Source organism: Thunnus maccoyii, chromosome 11 (genome assembly GCF_910596095.1).
Source record: "Thunnus maccoyii chromosome 11, fThuMac1.1, whole genome shotgun sequence".
Classification (NCBI taxonomy): domain Eukaryota; kingdom Metazoa; phylum Chordata; class Actinopteri; order Scombriformes; family Scombridae; genus Thunnus; species Thunnus maccoyii.
This window is the reverse complement of record NC_056543.1, coordinates 29914872-29937796: the sequence shown is the minus strand read 5'-3', so window position 1 is coordinate 29937796 and position 22925 is coordinate 29914872. Positions and strand designations below refer to the sequence as shown.

The 22925-nt window shown below is 39.7% G+C and overlaps 1 protein-coding gene across 4 annotated transcripts in view; it reads right to left on the bottom strand.

Annotated features, from left to right (window-relative positions):
- Nucleotides 1-10448, bottom strand: part of adcy5 (adenylate cyclase 5) — a 94777-nt gene extending 84329 nt beyond the window's left edge. For all 4 annotated transcript variants that reach the window (XR_006098668.1, XM_042425448.1, XM_042425450.1 and 1 more), the window contains exon 1: nt 8373-10448. Coding sequence is in view for 3 of the 4 variants with exons in the window: in XM_042425448.1 (XP_042281382.1) it covers nt 8373-9308 (936 nt within the window). In the remaining variant the exon portion in view is untranslated. The remainder of the gene's footprint in view (nt 1-8372) is intronic.
- Between the last annotated feature and the right edge of the window lie 12477 nt (nt 10449-22925).

The following is a 22925-nucleotide window of genomic DNA, read 5'->3' as shown; positions in this document are numbered from 1 at the left end:
TAAGTGGACGGCGTGTTTTCTCTGTAGGAATCATGCAGCAAGTTGTTTGTAAAAAAAAAAAGAAAAAGCTTAACTCAAGGTCCACTTATTAGCTTTCTTCAGGAGCTGCACATTAACAAGATCTGAGCAGCGAGATACAGTACAATTGATGCAAACTGTCATTAATAGATGAAGCAGAGGAACTTCAATGAAGGTCAACAGCCACTTACAGAAAAATGGGAATTTGTGCCTGAAATTAACAGTCTGAATGGTTTTTCAGTACTACCTTTTTTTAAAATAGTATGAAACATTGTGGTGCCTTTCCTGAGCTTACAATCACACTTGGAATGATTCTTATCAAACACACTTGATTTTTGCAGCAGGGCATCTTGACAAATGTGTCACTGACCACTGAAATTTCTTAACAAGTAAAAAAATAAAACAGCTTGCTCCTCACCTGAGAGTTTTATCTGCTGCTCTCTGCTTCCAAATGACATTTCAGTTTCTGTTTGGTTTTGCTTTGTGGCTTAAGCACACTGCTGCCGCCAGAGTCACACACAGATATGGAAGTTTCTTGTTTCTTGGTTGGATGGCAATGTAGAAAAATATCCTTTGGTGCGAGGGGTTATTTATATACTGCTTTAAAGACTTAAATAGAATTTAAACTATAAACTTGTGCTACTAAATGTGCTTCTTACTGAGGTCATCTATGCAAGATTTAATGCAAGGAGTTCAGATCTGCAGGATAGGAGAGTTCACATCAGTATCATGACATTAAACATCACATTATCTACATTATTTTAGTCTGTATGCTGCCATTTTTATCTTCACTTTTTGTCTTTTTGCCAGTGTGAAGTTTGGATTCTTTTTTTTAAGATTATTTTTTGGTCTTTATTTGTCAGTCAGTGCAGAGAGACAGGACACATGGGGAGAGGGGTCAAACCACAGACATTGCAGTTATGTGGTAGATGCCTCAACCATTAGGCCAGTGTGGCATCCCAAGTTTGGATTTTATGATCTTTGTGATTTTTATACCTTTACAGATTAATTGAGGTGAATTTCTCCAGATTCATTCTTCACTTTGATCTTGCGATTTCTCACATTCATCAGAGCTGAAAATAGCAGTTGGGAACAATGCAGAAGACAACCCTCTAAAATAAAATAAAAAAAAAACACCACCTCTAAAACCAACAAAAAAAAGCCAAAAACATTAAAAAGGTGCAATATACGACATTCACCCCCACTAGATCTCGAACTAGAGAATCAGCATCTCAGACCAAAACAAATATGCGTGGTTTACTCAATAAAGTTGGAGAAAAAAAAAAAGAAAGAAAGCAGAAACTCAGATCAAACTGTCAAACTAGGCAGTGCTGAATATGGATGTATGGATCAAAATTCTGTTGATGCATTGCTTATTTCCCACCCCAAATGTTTTCAGAAACATATTTTAGTGTTGTTTAGCTGTAATACGAGAAACTTTGTGACCCGGCCGCCATGTTGAAAACAGACGTGTGGAGCCAAGGGAGAGACTCACATGCACTAACATGCACGCTCACATGTACTAACATGCACACGTGGCTGGACCGGCTATCAAAACCAAGATAAGAGAAGCTGGGATTACAACACACACGGAGGGAGTATGACTTCATTCTCTGCTCAGGTCGCCATTACTCCACTATATCCTTACATAGCAAATGACGTATTTTGCGACTTTAAGATTAAGTTGTGAGAAAAAATAAACATACAGTACACAGGGTGTTGTGTACCCTGTGTTATCAGAAAAACAATGCAGTGCAGGGGGGTAATGCTACAGCCATTCTACTAAAGTTATGTGTCTCAGCGTGACCAAGAACACAAAAGGATGTGCAGGCAGTCCACGGCTGGAGGTAAAAAATACACAGGTGCTCCCAGGAAGCACTGAGAGGAGTTTGATGGTGTTTGTGAAATAGAAAATCTGTTGCTAAGTTACAGGAGTACTGAGCACAATTTTCTGGACTCACAGGGGAATGCATGAGCAGTTGTATCTGAAAGGTGCTCTGGCTTGCCCTGCATCCACATTTGGTTGAAATATCATCTCCAAAACAGCAACATCCTCTGTAACAACCCTAAGCATCTGGGTGCTTAAATTCTAAAATACAATTAAACTAAGCAAACAGTGGCTGGGACTATATATTTGGACACCGCCACAGGGGACAGGTAAAGCAGTGAATCCTATGATGCGAAATCTGATGTTTAGATCCTGATTTAGACAGCTTTCCCGTGGGGCACTTTATCTCATCGCTCTACAGAGCACGCAGCTTGTTCTGCAGGGATGGAAAGTGGTTAAGTCTGTCCACAGGGGCTGAGTCTCACAGGGAAATTAAAAGCATGTCTAGAAGCAGGTCAGGACCAGGAGGGATGAGTGTATGAAGGCAGGTAAAGGATGGAGAGATGAGGTGGACATCTGTTTTGAATTTCTACACATTACGAGCAACGGGCAATTCAATTAGACAGGCAGAAAACCCTGTTAGCACTGGAATCCTGCCAAATGGGACTGGTCCGCTTACGTGCCCTCCTCTGTGAATTTGGAGAGGGGGCAGAGAAGAATAGAAGCAGGGCCTTTCAACCAAAATGTCCCATGAACTACTGAGCCCCAGGAAACAAACTCGAGGAGTAATTCAGCATTTCCACCAAATCTGAAGAACTGTGGAGATGAATTAAACCGGTAACACATCACATTTGAGATCATTTTGGTACGACACAAAGTGATTGAATTGTTCTTTATAACTTTTTGCTGCGACGGATGTTGTAAAAAAGTTTTTGCAGAGGTAACGGCAGAGAGGCAAGACACTCCTCTCCAATGTAGAGAGTTCCTTTTCTTCTTTATTAAAATAAATTAAATAAACAGTTTCACTTTTGGTTCTCACAGGGCCACTATTGTTATCTTTTTCTTTTTTTAAACTAACTGGGAAGCCAGCTACGTAAGTGTCCTTTAAATGTCAACAACATTACAATAAGTTCCCATAGCAAGTCCTGATATTAATACTACTAATAACCAGTACCTGCTTGCAGTCTGAATGACTTTACATGGGTCAAGTCCACCTTAATAGTTCCTGGGCCATCAGAACATAACTACCCCAGGAACAAGGACTTTCTGGGAGGGCGGGAAACAAAACCTAGAGCAGAAATCTGCAGGTGAAATGTTATGTAACCAGGTTAAAACTCATTTTATTTACTATTTTTCAATGTGTAGTGAAATACAGTCCTTTAAATGTTGCTGCAACAGCAGTTCTATGTAACTCAGAAGTCTGAAAACGTTCAGTTTAATAAAATAAAAAATAAAAATAAATTAAAAACTATTATCTGCTTCTTCTATGCATAGCCTCTATGCCCTGCCTGTTGGTACCTACGCCCTTTTGGACCTGAACTTAGCTTTATGGCACTTACTCATGTTGTTCTCTCTTGACTAGATCCTTGCTTGTGTTGTATTAACCATCAGATCTACATCTGCTAAATAAAATTGTAACAAGTTTACACCCAAACTTAGCCTACCTAGTCATCTTTAGGCCTTTAGAACTGTCAACCACCAAATCCATACTTACCGGGTCCTGGAAAAGTTCCTAAGTTCAAAAAGAGCCACAGAACAAGAGATCTGTGCTGCATCATCATCCTTTCAACATGCATTTCTCTATCCTCATAAAAAAACAGCAGTATTACAAGATTGGTGCCTGTTCAGATTTCAGTCTCACCTATAATGAACCACAGCACTGTTTGGCACAGTGTTTCCCCTATAATAGTACAGGCATGGTGGGCCACCAGGCCAACAACAACCCCCGCTAGGCCAAAAAAAAAAATCATTTTTTTAATGCCAAAAATAACAACAAATATCCATTCATTCAGAAATCAATAGTGTTTGGGAGCTTCTGCGCAGCGCTGTTCTGAAACATGAGTCAACTTCTGTGTCGTTGCCTGGGAAACTCTTAGCGTAGCTCCTTTCAGGAATAGTGCAGTGCGTAATCTGTGTGCGTAGCAAGTGAATGGTTGAGTGAGCGGAGAGAGTGAGCGGCAGAAAAGTGATGATGAATGTGAGTGGAGCAGAGGAAGAGGTTAGCAGGTAATTGTAAATCTGGTAGTCTCGTTTGTCGTTTCCCCAACTGCTGGAGAAGTGAAGGGTTTAGCCCTGAAGTTAGTGACAATGGGTTAGACATTTAAGGTGGACCAGCTATTGTCATTTTTGTGTCAATCTTAGCCGCTCCTAAAGAAATTAGTCTCTCCCGAGTTATGCATCTTGCCCAGCGCACACCACCACCACCACCACCACCATCATCACCCACCAATCCATCACCAAAAGACACTTGTATCAATGTTGAAAAATGTGAGAACATCATCCTTGTTTAACACTGATGTGATTTCCGGTACAATTGTCCAAGCTCATGACATGAAGCATTAGGAAAGGGGAAATATTCCTGGGAGCGTATGCATAAGAAAAGACATTATCTTGGGATCTCACATAAACAGCAGTGGTCTAACTCAGAGACAAGGCGAGTCCTATGTAAACAGGAGAGAACAGATATGCTAAAAACAACAGCATGGTGAGGAAAGAACAACAAATACAGCAGCTCGTTCCCACACACTCACATCATCACATCAAATAACAAAGTGGCTTTTGCGGAAAATACAAATAGATGCAGGGCTGAAATACTAAACCATCAGCCTGCTTTTTACTTGTATAATCAAACATTAGATTCCCAAAAAGAAACACAAAGGATTAAAATGTTTAGTGAAACTCCACATCCTTTATGATATTCAACACATTCTTTGCACGCTTTCATTTCTGGGGTGATGGTGATGCGTAGGTGAAATGACTGGGACTTTGCCGTGTCACAAGGTAGTCTGTGCACTGTGATTGGCTTTTTAAAATGGTGTACAATTTAATGTTCTCTTTCTAAAGTTGGATACAATACTAATGGCCCAGATATACTGTGGGACATTTTCCATTTCTAATTTCTAGAGCACAATGTCCACTGTTAAATAGCTCATGTGCGAGCCTGTTTTAGGCTTTTTAAGTAGACATACATGCTATTTATTTACACTAGATGGCCAGAAGTAAATGGACACTTACTGTTCAATATCCCTTTTCACAACCACAGGCATTAATTCACTGCCATTCTAGTCAGTATAGCATTGTCCACCTTTGTGAGTGCAGCGTCCTTTCTCCTCTCATCTATCTTTACATGTCAGAGCTCTCATCCCTGAGATGTGAAATTCACTTGTGAATGTATATGAATGCCTATTATCTATTGACAATTGGAATGAAATCAATATTAAAGGGGACATATTATGCACATTTACAGGTCTATATTTCTATCTAAGGCTCTACTGGAATATGTTTGCTGTAAGATTTAAAAAAAAACGACTCCTTGTTTAACTCATCCTGACCCTTTATGCAGCCCTTCAGTTCAGCCTCTGTCAGAAACAGGCCGTTTTAGCTTCTGTCTCTTTAAGAACCCCCCTCCCCATGAGCCCACAGTGTTCTGATTGGCCAGCTCTCACAAGCTGCCCCTCTGGAGACTTCCAGCCGCTCAGGAGGCTACATCAGCAGACCCTGCAACATTTTCACTACTTTTTCTCGTTCTTTGCTCAAAATGTCGACTTCTCAAATACATCCGTGCATGTTCGAGCTGAAATCCGATCTCAAATATGAGAGTGGACAATGCAAACAACGCATGGAAAAACCTTAGCAACAACCTTAGCAACCAAGGCTACAGAACAGACGGCTGTTTACGGGCATATACGACAAGCTGACATCAGCTCGTCAGCAAGGTAGAGTAAAACATTGCAAATGAAGCGCTCAGAGCAGGTTGAAGCCCTGACTCTTGACTTGCAGGAAGCATTTCTACCTACTATAACCTCAAGCTTTGGAACTTTGACCATGTTTGGCATCTGACATCATAATAGTGATATAAATAACAGAAAACCACAAAAAGCATAATATGTTCCCTTTACATGATGCACTTCATTTGTTATTGACTTCATCTTTGAATATTTACAGAGCAACTAGTTTCTCTTGTGTGTTTATGTCAATTCTTCCAAGTTTGAAGGAGGAGGAGGAGGAGACCATGTTTTTCTTCTGTTAATGTCCTCTACTCAGGAAACACAGATAAGACAGCTTGCTGCATACAACAGTTCAAGTGCAGCCACAAAGTGTCTGACCCTACACTGATCATAAATGAGCTGCAGATGTGTTTTCAACAGGCTTGTAAAACACAAAAAAAGCTTGGTAAAAAAACACAAAACAAGAAGGGGTCTTTTCCAAACTGCCACCACAAAGCTCCCACAAAGGTGTAGGACACAATCGCTTACAATAAAAATACATTTTTACTAAATTAGAACTCAAGAGGACCAACCTCCTGCATGATAAACCACCCCAGAACAAAAATGCACAACGACTAACACTGAGTAAACTAAACCCCTTTGAGATGAACCGTTTCACTTTCAATGACGTTCTTAGACACCAAAGACATAAACAACAGACTCGGTTCTCTATGTGACATTGCTACATTGTTAGAAAATGTTTATGAGTGCACCAGGGCCTGATAAAAACACTAAATTGAGTGCAGCCCAAACTATGAGGTGGGGTGACATGGAGTTAGAAGTTGCAGCACTGCACACACAGGCATAATGGAGAGCACAGTTTGGGGTTAATAATACTGAATTGTAGAACTGGGTAGATGAGGCAATTAAATGTACTTTTAAATAATGGTGGAAAACCCATTTGTGTAAGCACCTTTATTACAGATTTAGTCTACAAGCCTTGGAGAAATGTTTTGAAAGCAATATTGATGTTGTAAAAATGCTACCAGAGGCATTTGGATTTCATTAGGAACATGTAGGCTCAACGGCACATTAAGACAATTTCCCCTGCAACTATCGACTGTAAGCTTATTACAAGTCCAAATGAAGTACAACCAACAGCCCTGAAAAAAAAATCTGCCTTTCTAACACTAGAGTTATTGCATTTACAACAGTTTATCCAAATTTTAGATGTTAATGTTATATTCCAATTCCCAGATGAAGGCTGTTGCTCATAGAACTTTACAACTAAATATGATAAATATTTGTGCTTGTAAATGTACTTAAAGTCTAACATTAAGAGCTTTAAAGCAGGATTTATTTAAGCTGTGTGTCTGAGCTGTTGTTTAAAAGCATAATGAATAAGCCCAGTAAAGCAGAAGGGAAGCACAAAACATGAAAACCCCAAATATACGATAAATACATCACTGATAGAAGTCGTTCCCAGACCTTACAGTTATTTGTCTAAATTAATGCATGGCTTTCTTTATGCACCGCAAGTCATTGTTACACTAATGGACAAAGATTTAATTCAATTCACTTTAATGACCACACAGTGAAGCTGGTGGAATTTGATTTCAGTAAAACGAAGGACAACGGGAACTTCAGACAGGATCATCTGAGTCTAGTTTTTTTTTTTTTTTTTTTTTTAGGTGCTTTTTTGCTAAACTCACAGTTGAATGCATGTCTGAGGAGCAACAGTTGACAGCTGATGCTTTAGTAAGCAGCAGCTTCATCCCACAGTGTTTGTCCACCGATCAATACCTCATTTTGTCTATTAATGATTGTTAAAGAGGCAGTAGTTGTTTTGAACATTAAAAAAAATAGTCTTCCTTGTTTTTTGTGCTTAACTGCCCTTCAACGCCCACTTTTTAATAATCTTTACTTGACCATTAATTGTCTGCACTAATGGGGCTCATCCAAGCATAATTTTTGCCCCAGTGTCCCCTAAATGCCCCCGTGTTCTGTCCAAACGTCTCTTCAGTTGACCACTCTGCTCAGCCTAAATGCTCCATGGTTAGCACAATGAAGTTTGGACATAAATAAAACTTAAAGGCTTCAGTATGATTCAAATAATCGGTCTGACAACATCTAAAGGGAGAAGTGTTTATACTTGTTTCAAATGGCCACACGGAGAGCCTGCTGTCACAGAGCCTCCTCCTGGCTGCAGGACTGCCTCAGTGTTTCTCCAAAAACTCTTTATGGTTTGTGAGTCTTTGTAGTTTTAATGTGATGAATCATACATTCTGGGATAGTCTCTAATTGAGGATATTCATTGTTTTGCATTTTTTTTGCACACACAAAAAGTTTTTTTTTAAAAATAGTTGTGTGAAGAATAGACCCTGCATGAGGCGGTGGTGTCCCTTTTTAATTTTAATTTAGGCTACTATGCGAGCTGCCACTTGTGAGCCTGTGAGAGAAAGCAAGTTCAGCAACAGGCAGCTTTTAAGGGAAAAGTCCATGTTCTGTGGTGCGTTATTGCGCACAGTGAAGGCGCGGAATCCCACTTCTCTGTACGAATGATTAATATACTTTTAAACAAAGCACATTTCTCTACATACCTGCTTCCACACAAAGCTGTCCGCGCCGTTTAAGATCCAAGAAACAGCCACGTGGATGGCAGATAGAATAACTCCAGTGATGACTGCGGCGCGCATCCTGACGGGCAGCAGAGTGTAGATGACATGGATGAAGAACACGGTCCACCAGATCCCCTCTGAGGCACTTCTCGGCTGCACGAGCAGCACACCGATCACCTGGATCACCAGCACCAACAGGATGACCACATAACACACAATCCACATATGGTCCTGGTGAAAGCCGTTCCTGTTGCAGACCACCATGAGTATGAGTGTGAGGAAGATGGCCACAGAAAATACCACCACATAAGTTACGCTCGGCCTCACTGTCCCCCCAGAGCAGTGGAAGACTAGCATGACCGTGAAGACCAGCACCAGCACTGCCATGAGCATGGTCAAGCTGCTCTGGTTGAGACGGAAAAAGTAGCGCTGATAGAGTCGCTCCAAATTCTCCGACTGGAATTTCTTGGATTTGAAAATGTGCATGACGCTGTTGCAGCACGCAACTAAAGAAAAGTTTACTTCGGGCATGACCTCCTCCTCGTCGGCCCTCGGCTTGGCTCTCCGCTCCTCCAGACCCAGCTCCACAGACTTGGGTCTCACCTCGCCGTCAGGACGTTTAGGGGACGCGCGGTTGTTGTCTCGGCTCTCCTCACCATGGTCCTGCCAAGCCGACCTGGACGTGAAGCTGACCCTGCTGACAGTCGTGGAGGCTCGCCCGGGCTGCCGGTGGTCCAGATCATCCTCTTCCCTCCACCGACTGTTGGTCCGGGTGAGCTTCTTGCGCGGAGATCTGGCTGAGTACGGGCACCCGTTAGCCACAGACTCAGACTCTCCCCAAGCTGATCTGTGCTCAGTCCCTCCCCTCAGCCCGGGCGCACCGACTCCGGGTGGGCTGACACTGTTTGATCTGGACATTGTGGAAAAGGAGGAGGGGGGTGGTGAGGGGTGTGTGTTGGGAGTGGGGGGGTGGGGGCAACAGCAGAAATATGCCTGAACAAAAACCACCTCAGGAAAAGTTCTATTCCAGTGAACACCAGGAAACTATTTAGTCCCAAATATGAGGCGCATCAAATACATGTTATACACTGAATTTCTCATTGTTGGTCACTGTTGAAACAGCCTTTACATCTAAAAGTGTAATCTCACACCTTTAGAGGCAAACATTCATTTTAAAATATTTCAAACTCGAGATGGGATTACGGAAAGCAATAACCGAGAGAGGTGAAAAGCTCTGGGAATAAAAACAATTGAACATGCGCAAAGTCACAGGGGAAGTTTCGCAACGAGAGGAGGGAACATTAGATCCAGGTGGATTTGGCTCTACATCATTGGGCCCAATTAACTACCATCCATGGAGAGATTATAACTCAGATTGTCCCCACAGATCATAGCGTGACAGCATCAATTACACTAATCCGTTATATCTGCGGACATGTTTCCTGTATCCTTGCAAACGCGTTGTGAAAAGAAATGTCGGAGGTGAAGGGAAATTTTTTTTAAAAAAAAAGGTGAATCCCATGTCGGCGGTTTTAATTTAGTTCCGTCAGGTCTTGATGCACCTGTATTGACCAAACATTGCAGCCTGGACGGCGGGGGGAGCCTCACGTTTGGCCAAAAAGCATCATCACGACCCTCGCACACTTGCGCTGATGGGAACGCTGAGGAGAAAACTCAACCGCTCCTCCTCCTCCTCCGGCAGCCACAAAAAACACCTCCTCGCTCCATGGTAGGCGACAGTCCGCGTTACCACACGTCCAATTTAACAACGTTAACGTCAACGTTAACGCCTGCACCGAATCAATGTCCAAAACTGGTGATCACTGCTTGAATCCTCACACAGCAACTCCTGATCTGATTTACAGCCAGACTCCGCGCACATTCAATCCGCGGCCATGCAGCGGCAGCATTTCATTAAGTCTCTCCTCGATACCAAAGTGCGCAGCCGGAGGCTCTGACAATCCGCTCGGTGTCTGTTTGGAGCTTGGCATCATCATATATTTACCGCTGATTGCTGTTTTAATAGCCATTCAACCAAGTGTGCTTTCTGTGGTCCGCTTCATCGCCGCGCTTCCATTGGAAAAGAAAGAAGGTGAGTCACGCTCTGACGTGCTGTCATTGGACGACAGGCTGGTCAATCCAAATGAGAGGCTGCGACCCCCGGCTGCTTTCGATGAATGGGCGGGTCTGTGCTCACAGCTGGATAGTGCTCACACACACACCTACACACACTCGCGCACGCACGCACGCACAGTGAACCCCATGTCTCCATTTGTGGACAAATTGAGGTCCCAGGACTTCTTGAGGAGTTGGGGTCCAACATCAAAACGACAAACAGTTTATCACATTTATTCTAACCTGCTTACCTCGAAGTATGCTAATTTAATAAAACAATGTTTTCTGAATTGTTGTGTCCATATTGCAGCGTGATATCCCCAGATCTCAGTTTAAAATGAAGGAAGACATTTTTGCCCTTCAGAGCTAAAAACAGTAACTATAACACATGAGGTCAAAATTGAGATATGAACAGAATCTGACTTTTTGACATTTGTGTAACTGTATACAATAATATTATTCCGTCATAGAAATGTATAATTTGAGAGAAAACAACATGCTAAGTTAAAACTACAAAACAGAGCTAAAAACAACACCATTAATTTAAAGCTAGAGATAGCCACAGAAAGTCAAATATACAAAAATCTTGAAAATGTCTATTTCTATGATCCAACATAACTCAGTTTGTTATCCCATGTGAGGCAGTCGTTTAATCCAAAAAGGCCAAAATGTAACAGCAACTGCTTAAAAAAAATAGTGCCATTAGCCCCTGTGTCCCTAAAGGTTTGATGGTTCCTCTCTACATTGGTGGTCCAAAGACAGACTGTGAAATAACCTGTCTAAAAAGGCTTTACATAAATCACATTTAAAATGTTTCTATCTCTTACAAGGTTTGTCTAACCAGCCTCTATTTTTTTAACCCCCTTTTTCTTAACTGTATCCTTTCTTTAGTTGCTGCTCTCTGTCTTTCCAGGGCAGATATGTTGCCTCTCTAAACATTTAGTTTTCCTCTCACTATTATCATCCATTTCAAAGGGGAGTTGCATTCCCTTTCTAAACATTTTGCATTTCCTTGGATCCACAGAGGAAGGATGAGCTGTAATGATTATTGAATATTATGTATCAATTACAGCCTCTGATTGTGATCACAGCACAAGCATGTGCACTCTCAGCTGTGGCTGGCTCTGCCACAAGTCTGTATCATTGCAGCTAAGCTAACAGAGGCCAATTAAACTAATTCTCTGACTATTACAGCATTACACTGCTGCCATGGCTGTGATTCTGACTGTAGCCATGGCTATGGCTTTGACTGTTACGATGACCAAGGCTGTGACACATTAGTTTTTAATGGTTATATCTACTGTACATCCCGGGATGTGTGTGTGCAGTGCAGTGACAGGACTGTGAACTCCTGAGGTGTATGATGACACATCTGTCATATTTGAGAGAAGAACTGGATTCATATCATGAGTGTCAGACTTTCCAATGTTTTCTCAGTTAATGTTGATCTGAACAGTAAAGAGTAGCCATAGTATAGCTACTGCAGTCATATCTACAGCATCATAGCAACAATGACAACTGTAGCCCAGCAATAACCATGTCTACGGTCACAGCCCCAGCTCCAACCATAGTGCAAACCGCAGCAGGAAGACCAGCTGCTGTGGTTACAGCTAGTGGCTGTGTACTGTTAGGTCTTGGCCTTTCAAAAAGAGCAATAAGCAATAACTGCATAATCTACAGTGACAGATCTTTCCTCCTTTCTGTAATATCTGCACAACGTTGCCCTAATCTGCCAGTGTTTAAAACTCTCTCAAGGACTGGCCCAACACATTACCTATTCCAGATCAGGGGGAGTGTAAAAGTTATTGCAAGGTAACAGAAAAGCAGTTCCCACCATAACCTTTCAGAGGCTCCGTACACTTGCAGTCCCTCCTCTCATGTTACTATCCAGCCTGTTGGATGTTTTGTGCTTTGTTTTGTAGATCTAATCTATCTTGCAAGTAAATTTGCGTGATGTTAAACTGTTTGTGAAAGTACTATGGGATGGTGAAATTGTGCTCCCTCGAAGGTTGCATGCATGACGTCCCTTATTATCTCTTACTCACAGTGTGATGGGACGGTCATTTACATACGGGAAGAGAGCATTTTTCTGTCATTTAAGTTCACATTGTGTGCTAATGAATGTAAATTGGACACATGACAAAGAGCCTCATGTGTTTGCTGGGATCGGTTCACCTCCAGCTCAATTCTCTTTGGCCCCTTTGGAATATATCAAGGGTGAAACACTGTTAACCAAGAGAACAGGAGCTTCCATTCAACACTGTCCTGACCAAACAAAAGGGGAACTCAGATATAAATCAGACACATATTTATCTTGATTCAAGTTGTGCAACTTATTTACTCTGCTTGTCTTATGACCGCTTGTTTGCTTGCTTTCACTCTACCCCTCATGCTCTCTCACACACAACTAACACAATTTATTGTTGAGTAATAAGAGAAAATAGTTATTTAGCCACATTAAACCCACTCAAAAAACATTGATGAGAAGAAATAAGGATAATTTTGGAAATCTGACTGCTCTCCCCCTTTTTTCCCACCTTCTAGTGTTCAGTAGTGGAAAGTAACTTAATATTTTGACTTGAGTAGAGTAGCCTACTTAAAGCATAAGTCCACCGTAATTTCTACCATTAAAATGCAACAGAGGGGTGGGGTGTAAAATAAGGAGTGGAAGAGGATCTTTTAAGGTGATTGGCCACACTCTCTGCAAAGTGCTTTTATTCTGAGCATCATGGATCTACTTGAAAGCCTAGAACTTACTCAACATCTAACTGAACCCACTCATCAACAGGGCAATATCCTTGATCTGGTAGTGTCAAAAGGATTGGCAATGTTTCAGTGTCTCATATCCCTGTCTTTGATCACTATCGTGTGTTTTTTAACAGTCTGTAGCTATAACTACATAAGAGTGCATGGTGCAAATCGGTTCTTAGATGCTGCTATAGAAAGTGAGTTTGTTGAGCTAGTGAGCTCTTTTGATCCATGTAGTGTGAGCTGGTCGCTTAACAAAATGGTTTGCTGCCCTAAACCAAAAAATGAAAAATGCCCTAAATAAGGTGACACCACTCAAGGTCAAAAAGAAGTCATGTGAAAAAACATCACCATGGATAGACAGCATTATCTGAGAGTTGAAGAGGTCTTGTAGAGCAGCAGAAAGGAGACGGAGAAAAACTCAACAAGGTCCACTGTAATATTTACAAAGAAAACTTAGTTACCTATAATAGCACTGCACGCACTACAAGAAGGGCTAAAATCATCTCAGAAAATAGCCATCCTAGAATACTGTTTTCCATTATCAACTGATTGTTAAACCTTGCCTCTGCCTCTGACCTTTTAAACCAAGCCTCTTCCCCTAAATGTGAGAAATTTGGAAAAAAAAAATTAACAATAAAATCAACTATCATAGCTGAAATTGTTAAAACTCCTGGTGACCTCTGCAGGTAACCTTGTGAAAGGCAGGCAACAACGAGAAAATTCTCCAGCATCTCACTCTCAGAACTTTGCAGGATTGTTGCCTTGGCCCTGTTCCTTCTGCACTCATTAAGAAGGTCTTCAATAGTATTTCAAACACGCTCATAAATATTATTAATACATCCCCTGAAACAGGAGTTTTTCCTAATGACTTCAAAACTACTGTTGTGAAACCTCTACTGAAGAAACCTAACTTAGATTGTGGAGTTCTAAGCAATTACAGACCCATATTAAACCTCCCCTTTCTAAGCAAGATACTTGAAAAAGTTGTTTTCCAACCAAATAAACAACTTTCTAAATGAGAACAATCTTCTGGAGAAATTTCAGTCAAGTTTCAGAGCTAATCACAGAAATTGGTGTCATTAAGATAGTTAGTGATCTGAGACTTAGCACTGATGCTAATAAGGTATTTGTTCTCGTTCTTCTTGATTTAAGTGCAGCATTTGATACTTTTGACCATGAAATCCTCATAAATCATCTCAAGAGCTGGGCCGGTCTCTCAGAATGTGTTTTAAATAGGTTCCAGACATACTTTATAGGAAGACAATTTTTCATTAGTCTTGGAGAACATGTGTCAGAGAAATATGACATAACTTCTGGTGTTGCACAAGGGAGCTGCCTCGGGCCTTTGCTATTCTCACTATATATGCCTTCCCTAGGTGATGTCATCAGAGAACATAATGTTAGCTTCCACAGCTATGCTGACGATACACAATTATACATGTCTGTTGAGCCAAACAATCCAGATGCTTAAACTCCCTGTCTGCAATTAAATATCAAAATATGATTAGGATTATGATTATGATGATGATTTTATCATCTTTTTTCCCTTGGAAGAATCTTTCTTGTAAACTCAAGCATTTTAAAATGAACGGCTCCTGTTCATTGAATCCTTTTAACAGCTGTAGTTACTTTTTACAATGCTGCACATGGCCAAACATACAAAGTATATGGACACTAAACACCCATATGTGATAGTTAACCATCTCATTCCAAAACCAATCTGCTACTATAACAGCCTCCACTCTTCTGGTTTCAGGTTCTACACAGGATTTTTGAACCTGGTCGCAGGGATTTGCTCCAAATCAGCTACCAGAGCATTAGCATATCTGGCAGAAATCAACAATGCTGTGCTGGTAGGGGTGTGTTGGTGCTTAGCGGTGTTGCTTTTAGGTAGCCTACCATTAATTACTCCCTCCACACATAATTCAACTGTGGTTGTGACTTCTTATTCCATCTTGAATGACCTCACATGAAATCTCAGATAACCATTTGGAATTAATTGGTACTTCATACCAATCTGTAACATCTATGCAGTGTAGACCCACTGTCCATGGAACATTTACTTTTCACACCCCTCCAAGAAGACGTTAATTAAGGGGGGTTATGTGGATCTACAATTTAAATAAATATAATTTACACTACTTCACAATCTAATGTGCAATGTGTGTGTGTGTGTGTGTGTGTGTGTGTGTGTTTCATGTGATGTCTCACAACCACACACACCCATTGTGGGGTTTGTATAAAGATAAATTGCTTTCGCCTGTAATGTGAAAGCTTTTGAAGCAAATGTAGTCTGGAAAGACAAAGATTATGTTCCCCTTTAGTTTGACCTAGAATATGAATGTGAAATTCACTTCCCCAGCAACAGTTTATCATTATATTCACAATGCACATATGCATGAACAGATCCGATAAGAAAACTATGATTGCTCAATATAGTTTTCTACTTGGATTTCCACTCAAATTCACAATAGACTATGTAGTCTATACTCATTTAAACAGTCATGTCAACTGAAACCCCATGCAGTTAGTTCCAGTTTTGTTTGCAGAGGTTTTGAGATCTCCATCCCTGAGACTTCTGATGCCACCTTGATACAATGGAAGTGAATAAAACTTAATAATAAAACTTAATGGGAACAAGAGAGTAATTGAGTTAATTAAAACATTTTAAAACACATACATTTTCCATAAAATGAATTGTGAAGGGTATAAACACAAAACAGTAAACTCTTACTGCCACCATGCTCATCCACTCCCATGCTTATGGAATTTAAAATATAGTAGCAATGTGTTCTTCCTTACCCAAGAATTCTTAAATACAGAATGTCCAGTCATGATAAGTAGAACAATAAGGTGAAAGAAAAGGCAACAGTAAGAATATTCAGTTTACTGAACAAACACATTTTGTTTTCAGTGAGTTTATCCTCAAATGTTCCTTTCCAGAGAAAGCATGGGAAAAATCAGACCTCATCAAAAGAAATCAAAGAGAAGAGAATACTGGGTATTAACGGGGAGTATTAACTTTGATGTAATTAGAAGGCACTCTTCACAATGAGACATTTCATTTTATATCCATTTCATTTTCTATTCAATCCACTTGAAATTGTTAACATAGGAAACAGACTAAAAGCAATTAACTAATATACATGCTGCTATACTTTCAAACCATTTTTTTCCTAAGTGGAATGGTTAAACAAAAACACGTGATACGGTGGCCCTGAGGTGCAAAACACAACAATATATCAGAAACCACATCAACATTTCAGAAATCACATTAACAAATCAGAAAATACAACAACATTTCAGAAAACACAACAACAAATCAGAAAATTACAACAAATCAGAAAATTCAACAACATTTCGCAAAACTGAAAAGGTAGGGACAGCAATCTTGTTTTAGACTGGACAAAACCAAGGTTTGGTGAGCGATACTATAGTCTATAGTAGTAAACAACCACAGATATGCTGACTGGGCCACTCATTTACATCATTGTCTTGACCCTCTTGACAGAAGTTCAATATCATATTCTGTTTCCTAATATTCACTTAACCTCTCGGTAGTGTCAATGCACAAATTTTAAGCTGAGTTTGAATGGATGGAAGAAGATATAAAAAAAAAAGTATGGGATATTTCAACAAAGGCTATTTATATGATGTTATTCTTGATATGCTCAAACTGCAGAGGAGTTACAAAGTAGAAACAGGAAATGACCTTGTGGGGTCAAGACAGTGGTGTAAATGATTGGCCCAGACAGTGCCAGACAGTGCATCCCTGCTTGTTGTTGACCAAACCTTGAACTCTGTAGAACTCTGAATTGACTTTGATTCTGTCCAATATAAAACAACAATTCTGTTTTGCAAAATGTTGTTTTTTTGGATTTGTTGTTGTGTTTTCTATTTACAGATGTGTTTCCTGAAATGTTGTTGTGTTTTGCACCTCAGAGCCCCCCTAATCTACAAAAAGTTCAAACGTATCACAAAAAAGGAACACATTTGCCTGCATGTTTAAGGCATCACATATAACTTTAGATTGGAAGTTCGTTCTCGACCATGGAAACAGCAGTTGACAAATCAATCTCACCACAAGGTCCATTTTCAATTTACATGTTTTAGCCAACATGGACCAGAAGTCCTCGAAGTGCTCAGAAAAATGGAAATCATCTATAATAATAAAAACTGGGCAAACTCAATCTGCTGTTGCCATGGCTGTTGTTTCGTCAACAGATATAACACTTGAAAACTTGTTAGTCATGTGATTTCAGACATCTGACATCACAGTCAGACATCTGATGCAGAAACTGTCGATCTTTCTGAGATCCTTCTTTACAGTGAACTTTGAACTTCATCATCATTAAATTGTAAATGAGAGAGTTTGCAGGTTATTGTGTAGCTGTGTATTTAGGTTATATTCATGTATATTCTCAGACAGGTTTAGGTATGTTGGCTAATTATGAAGAGGATTGTCTTTTCTGGATTTTTATTCCTGTGTCTGTTCTTCCTTTCCCTCCACATCTCCTCTGCACACCTGTTCAGTGTTCAGACTGGTTAGCCTTGCCCTGTTTGGTGCCTGCCACACCCTCCTTGTCTTCATTGTTAACCAATCCTTGTGTTTCCCTCCTTTTCCAGTGCCAGCCCCACTCCAGCTGTGTCTTGTTCTGTGTTTAGTTCCTTGTGTATTTATACCTGTCTGTTCCTTTGTCAGTTCATGGTAAATGTATCTCAGTGTTTGCAGCTGTTAATTTTGTGCCTTGCGTTATGCTCCTTGTGTTTCAAGCCAGCCAGTTCTGTTGCCTTCATCTGCCTACAACCTGAGTCTGGTAATAAATAGTTATTACTTCTTCAGTTCCCGTTGCTTGCCTGTTGCTTCTGCATTTGGGTCCATCTGCCTGCATAAGCATGACACTGGCTACATATGCTGTAATGAAGGGGCATACTGTATTATACTTTATTCAGTGTGTTTCACATCAACAACTGAAGGAAAGAATGTGAGTTGAGAGGCAATTTTGCTCAATCAGACTTCTGTGAATATGATACATTTAGAATTCGCCTCTTATAAAGTGACTGAAGCTTTTGTTAAGAGACCCAAATTCTATGAAGGAAGATTCTGCATCCAGAGTGCTATTAAACTAAGTAAATAATGTAAATTATATTTTTATATTGCACAGGTGAACCAAACAAACTGCTATCCGAGCTCTACAGTATATACAGTTGAAATCCAGCAAAGTCACTGCAAAACCTCTAAACTCCAATAGCATTAAAATAAAATGACATGGAGAGAAACACTGTGTATGGAACAATATTAAATATGGGGGAAATGTTTTAGGAGATGCAGCAGCACAAAGAAAACAAGAAAATCAAATGTTTCAAAGTTCATCCAGGTCATCATAGGTTCATAAAAGCTCCAGAATAGCTACTAAATGGACCTTGAGGTGAGGTGTTTGTCCAAAGAGAAAATGTATCCTTGGTGGAATCTTCTCTTTTGTTTTTATATTTACAATAGAGGGAGCAAAAACTAAAGATCTAAACCCAAAAAGGCCAAGAAGAAAGTAAATATTTAATATAGGATTCATAATATTATATCACAGATTGTTTACAGATATGTAAGGGTAGAGAAATGATAAATGATCATCTTACCCCAGAAATACACAATGGAACGTGTGGCTGAGGACCGATTCAACCCTGGCTCCAGACTTCTGAATCACAGACATCTTTGTTCATTGATTTTAATATTAATGAATGAAGAAGTGAAACAAAATGGCAATTCAGTCTGATCATCAGTCTACACTCATTAAGTCAGTTGTAGCAGCCAATCAAGGACATGTTCTGTTTGCAGTCCATCGTCAAAAATCACATGAGGCATTTTAAATATTCCATAGGAAGAACAAAAAAAACATCTTGCACAAAAAACCCCAAATAAACCATTCATTGAAGTCTAAAATATAGCATCAGGCATTTCAGCAGATATATACAACATGTCATCTAATGGCTGAAGTAAAAGCAGGTGAGGGAGATGGATGTTATGATACTGTGTCCTGAAGCCAGGTAGAAAAGAACTGACACAAAGCGTCACACTGAAGTGAGGAATCCCCTCACCCCCAGATATTGTGCATCGGCACTGGTATCAAACATCTTTAAACAACATGCAGCCCTGGTCATGGGACTGTGTTACAGTTGAAAGGTTTGGTGTTGATGTTTTCCACAGAATAATGCATATATAATTCCTTCTGTAGTCAAACATATAATACTGTAGCTGGCTAGCTGTAGCCTTTGCTGTTGCCAAAAGTTGATATTCTGTAAATAAAGAGTCAGTGTGCTACTCATGGTCAAATACAATGCTGGACAATACACACTCAGCCAGTGGAAACAGATGTATACTGTCCTCTGTGGCTCTGGAGGAGTAAACAATCCCCAGTGATGTCATGAGGCTGTCATCTTGGAATTGGGGGCCACAAATATGAACAGAAAGTTTTAAGAGACTGTTTACGAGGCGTTTAGGGCCTAATAAAAAGATACAATCGAGTTATATTATGGGAAAGAAAGGATCTAGGATTTTTGGAATTTGACCCATACCAGGGTCACAATTTCTTGTCCACTGCTACTTTGATGTTGAGAAGTCTTTCTAATATGTTTCTGTCTCTGAAGTTCATGGAAGTCCAACACTGATTTGTTCATTTGTTTCTTTAATACAGGCTCTGATTTATTATGATGCTAATATATGATCAGAGGAGAAGGTTGATTCTTCTGTAAACTGAATGTCTGACATAAACAATTTTTTTCTTTAAATGTATTTGCAGATATGTATTTTATCAGTAGGTTATATATCAAATGACAACATGTATGTTTCATATTGTACATAGTCCATTAAGAAATGACTAATCTTAATTTAGTTTGCTTTGTTTATCGGTATATTCGAATACAGTACATATATATATGATTGCATGTGGTATTCTGTCCAACATTTGATCCGGCTGACAATGACAGAGTGACTTTTTGTTATATGCTCTCTGTTAGCACTTCTGCTGTCACTGAATGCACCTGAGCCTGCCAAGTATTTGCACTCTTACATTTAAGGCTGGTGATATGACCCTAACAACAGCACACAGATGAAAGACACGGTCATACTAAGAGGTGCACATCCTGACCTGCTACATGCATCAAATCCATTTTCATTAGAGTGTGAAGCATAGCAGTGTGGCTAATGGGTTTTAAGATACTTTGGGGTTGGTTTGTATTAAGCTGGCAAGGCCTTCCAGCATGGCTAAATTGTGCAACAGACAATGTTCTCACCAACATAGTGCATGAGTGAATGAGTCATCAGTACATGCAAGGCACACAAAAAAACAGCCAGTTATTCCTCCCCTGAATTATCAAAAGTGCACTAAAACTCACAGGCACCATCAAACAGTATATGTCTATGGATACAAGTCAATGAAGTATATATAAAAAATAAATAATAAATATGCTTCCCATGTTATAGATTTATTGTAAATATATATCATACCTGTACAAAGTCTGCTGGTCCCATGCAAAACATTTGTATCAAAAACTTTATTCAGTAGAACCAGTTCTGGAGTAACATATGCCATGCTTTTGTATTTTTTTCTTTTTTTCAGTCAGGTTGTAACACAGATCCTCACTCCAGGCATCCAGATTCATTCTTTCATGCACTTTTACAAAGAGCTGCACTTCTGCTCCTGCAAGACATTTCCAACAAATATCCCAAATCATGCTCAACCATTAATGGGGGGCAAAAAAAAGAGATCACAGCCAGCAGCTGTTCACCTTGCTACATAGTAAAAGAGTGTGAGAGAGGTTTTTAAGTCATGACAGCAAGTTTAGCAACATGTATGTTTTGAAGGAAGGGTGATCAGTAACAGGGACACTGTTGAAAAGAGGCAATCTAACTTCTAACTCATGACAGTGCAGACTGGACTTGGCAACACTGAATGTTTTAAAGGCGTCATTCAAGTTTCACCCAATTTACTTCACTCAATTTGTGATTTTTACTTTCACCCGAATACAGTTGGAGGTCATTTTGTTAGCGGTGCTCGCAGCATTTTAAAATATTTAAAAGTTTCCAGAAACTGTGTGCTGGTTACACTGGGTAACCAACCCACCAACCTCACTGTAGACACATTTCATAACAACTACTCTCTAACCAAAAATGAGTAATCTCAATGAAAACTGCTGATGGCTTCAAAAGGGAGACATAACAGAAAAACATTGTGACACACTGATGCAGAATAGGGACTCTTTCCAGGGACAACCAAATTCAATTCATCTCCATTGTAAAGGGGCGGAGGCAGAAATCTCAGAAACAGTTATCTCAAAACATATTCAAATAAAACCCTATTTGAATGCAGAGATACCACGAGAAGTTCAGAGGATGTTTTTGTAATTTGAGTGACCATTTAAAGAGTAACTTTGCACCAGTTGGAAATCCTGTTTCTCCTGACCTCTAGTGATCGAAGCTCTCACCTTGCTGTAGTGAAGTGGACTGACGGTGTGCAGGTTTTAACTGAAACAGGTCAGTAAAATCATTTTCAGCCTGATGTTGAGTTACGTTTAAACAGAGCAGCTGCAACCAAGCTGATTAAAATATGAACTACGTGGTTAAAATGAATTCAGGATTACAACATAAAGATGTCAAATGTATGATTGTCTAAACATGGAGCTAACACTAAAGGAATATATCACATGGGACCGTTACAAAATCAAAAGTTGTTTCTTTCATCAAGCGAAGAAACAACAGAGCTAGTCTCATTTCCAGCTCTCACTCACTGTACTGTACGTTATTAGATTCATTGCATTGAAAAGGCATGACTACAAGCTCACTAACTGAATTCACTACCATGTCTGTTCACTTCAAAAATGTCAAAAATAACTTTCCCACATTGCGATGACATGTCACTTGAGAACAGCATTTCAACTCACGCACTATTATATCAATTAAGAACCATCAGCTTTATGTTCCAAATCATAGTGACAGCGTTTTAAAATACAAATGCATAAAGTTTCACATCCAGGGCTACAATGCTACAAATGTTCTGTGTTACATATCAAAGCTTTTCATCTGAAAACACTGTTGCTACGTTATGTTGTGCTATCTGTTCTTTTTTGCTCAAGTATCGCATAAGTTAAGTGTCATATTTGTTTTGAAGTAATAAAAAGGTTTTAACATCCCATTCATAAGATGTGTCGACCTATTTAATTGATTAGAAATGGAGGAAGGACTGACAGAATTTGATAAAGCATGAATAAAGTCTAATCTGGTTGGTTTATAAAGTATCACTTGAAGCTATGAATTGTAAAAGTATTTACTTTTCAATAGATAAAAGAAATGAAACGCAATCACATGACAACAAAAGGGATGTTTGTTCACTTGGATGGATATGTGAGGGGAAAAAACATGACTAGTCTTTGCACCCACCTACTGGCTACTTTAGGTTATTAATGTATAAACCACCTAAACATCAAAAAATGAGGAAAAAAAATCAAAGGACACAACTCACACATCATTGGTGGGGAAACTTGCAGAACTTATGCTTTTAAAAAGTCAACATAATCAATGCCAGACCATTGAGAATGCAACCAAGAATAACAACATCCAAGCAAACACCAAACAAATAGCAGCTAACACAAGAGAGAAACAGATAGAAACCATGCAAG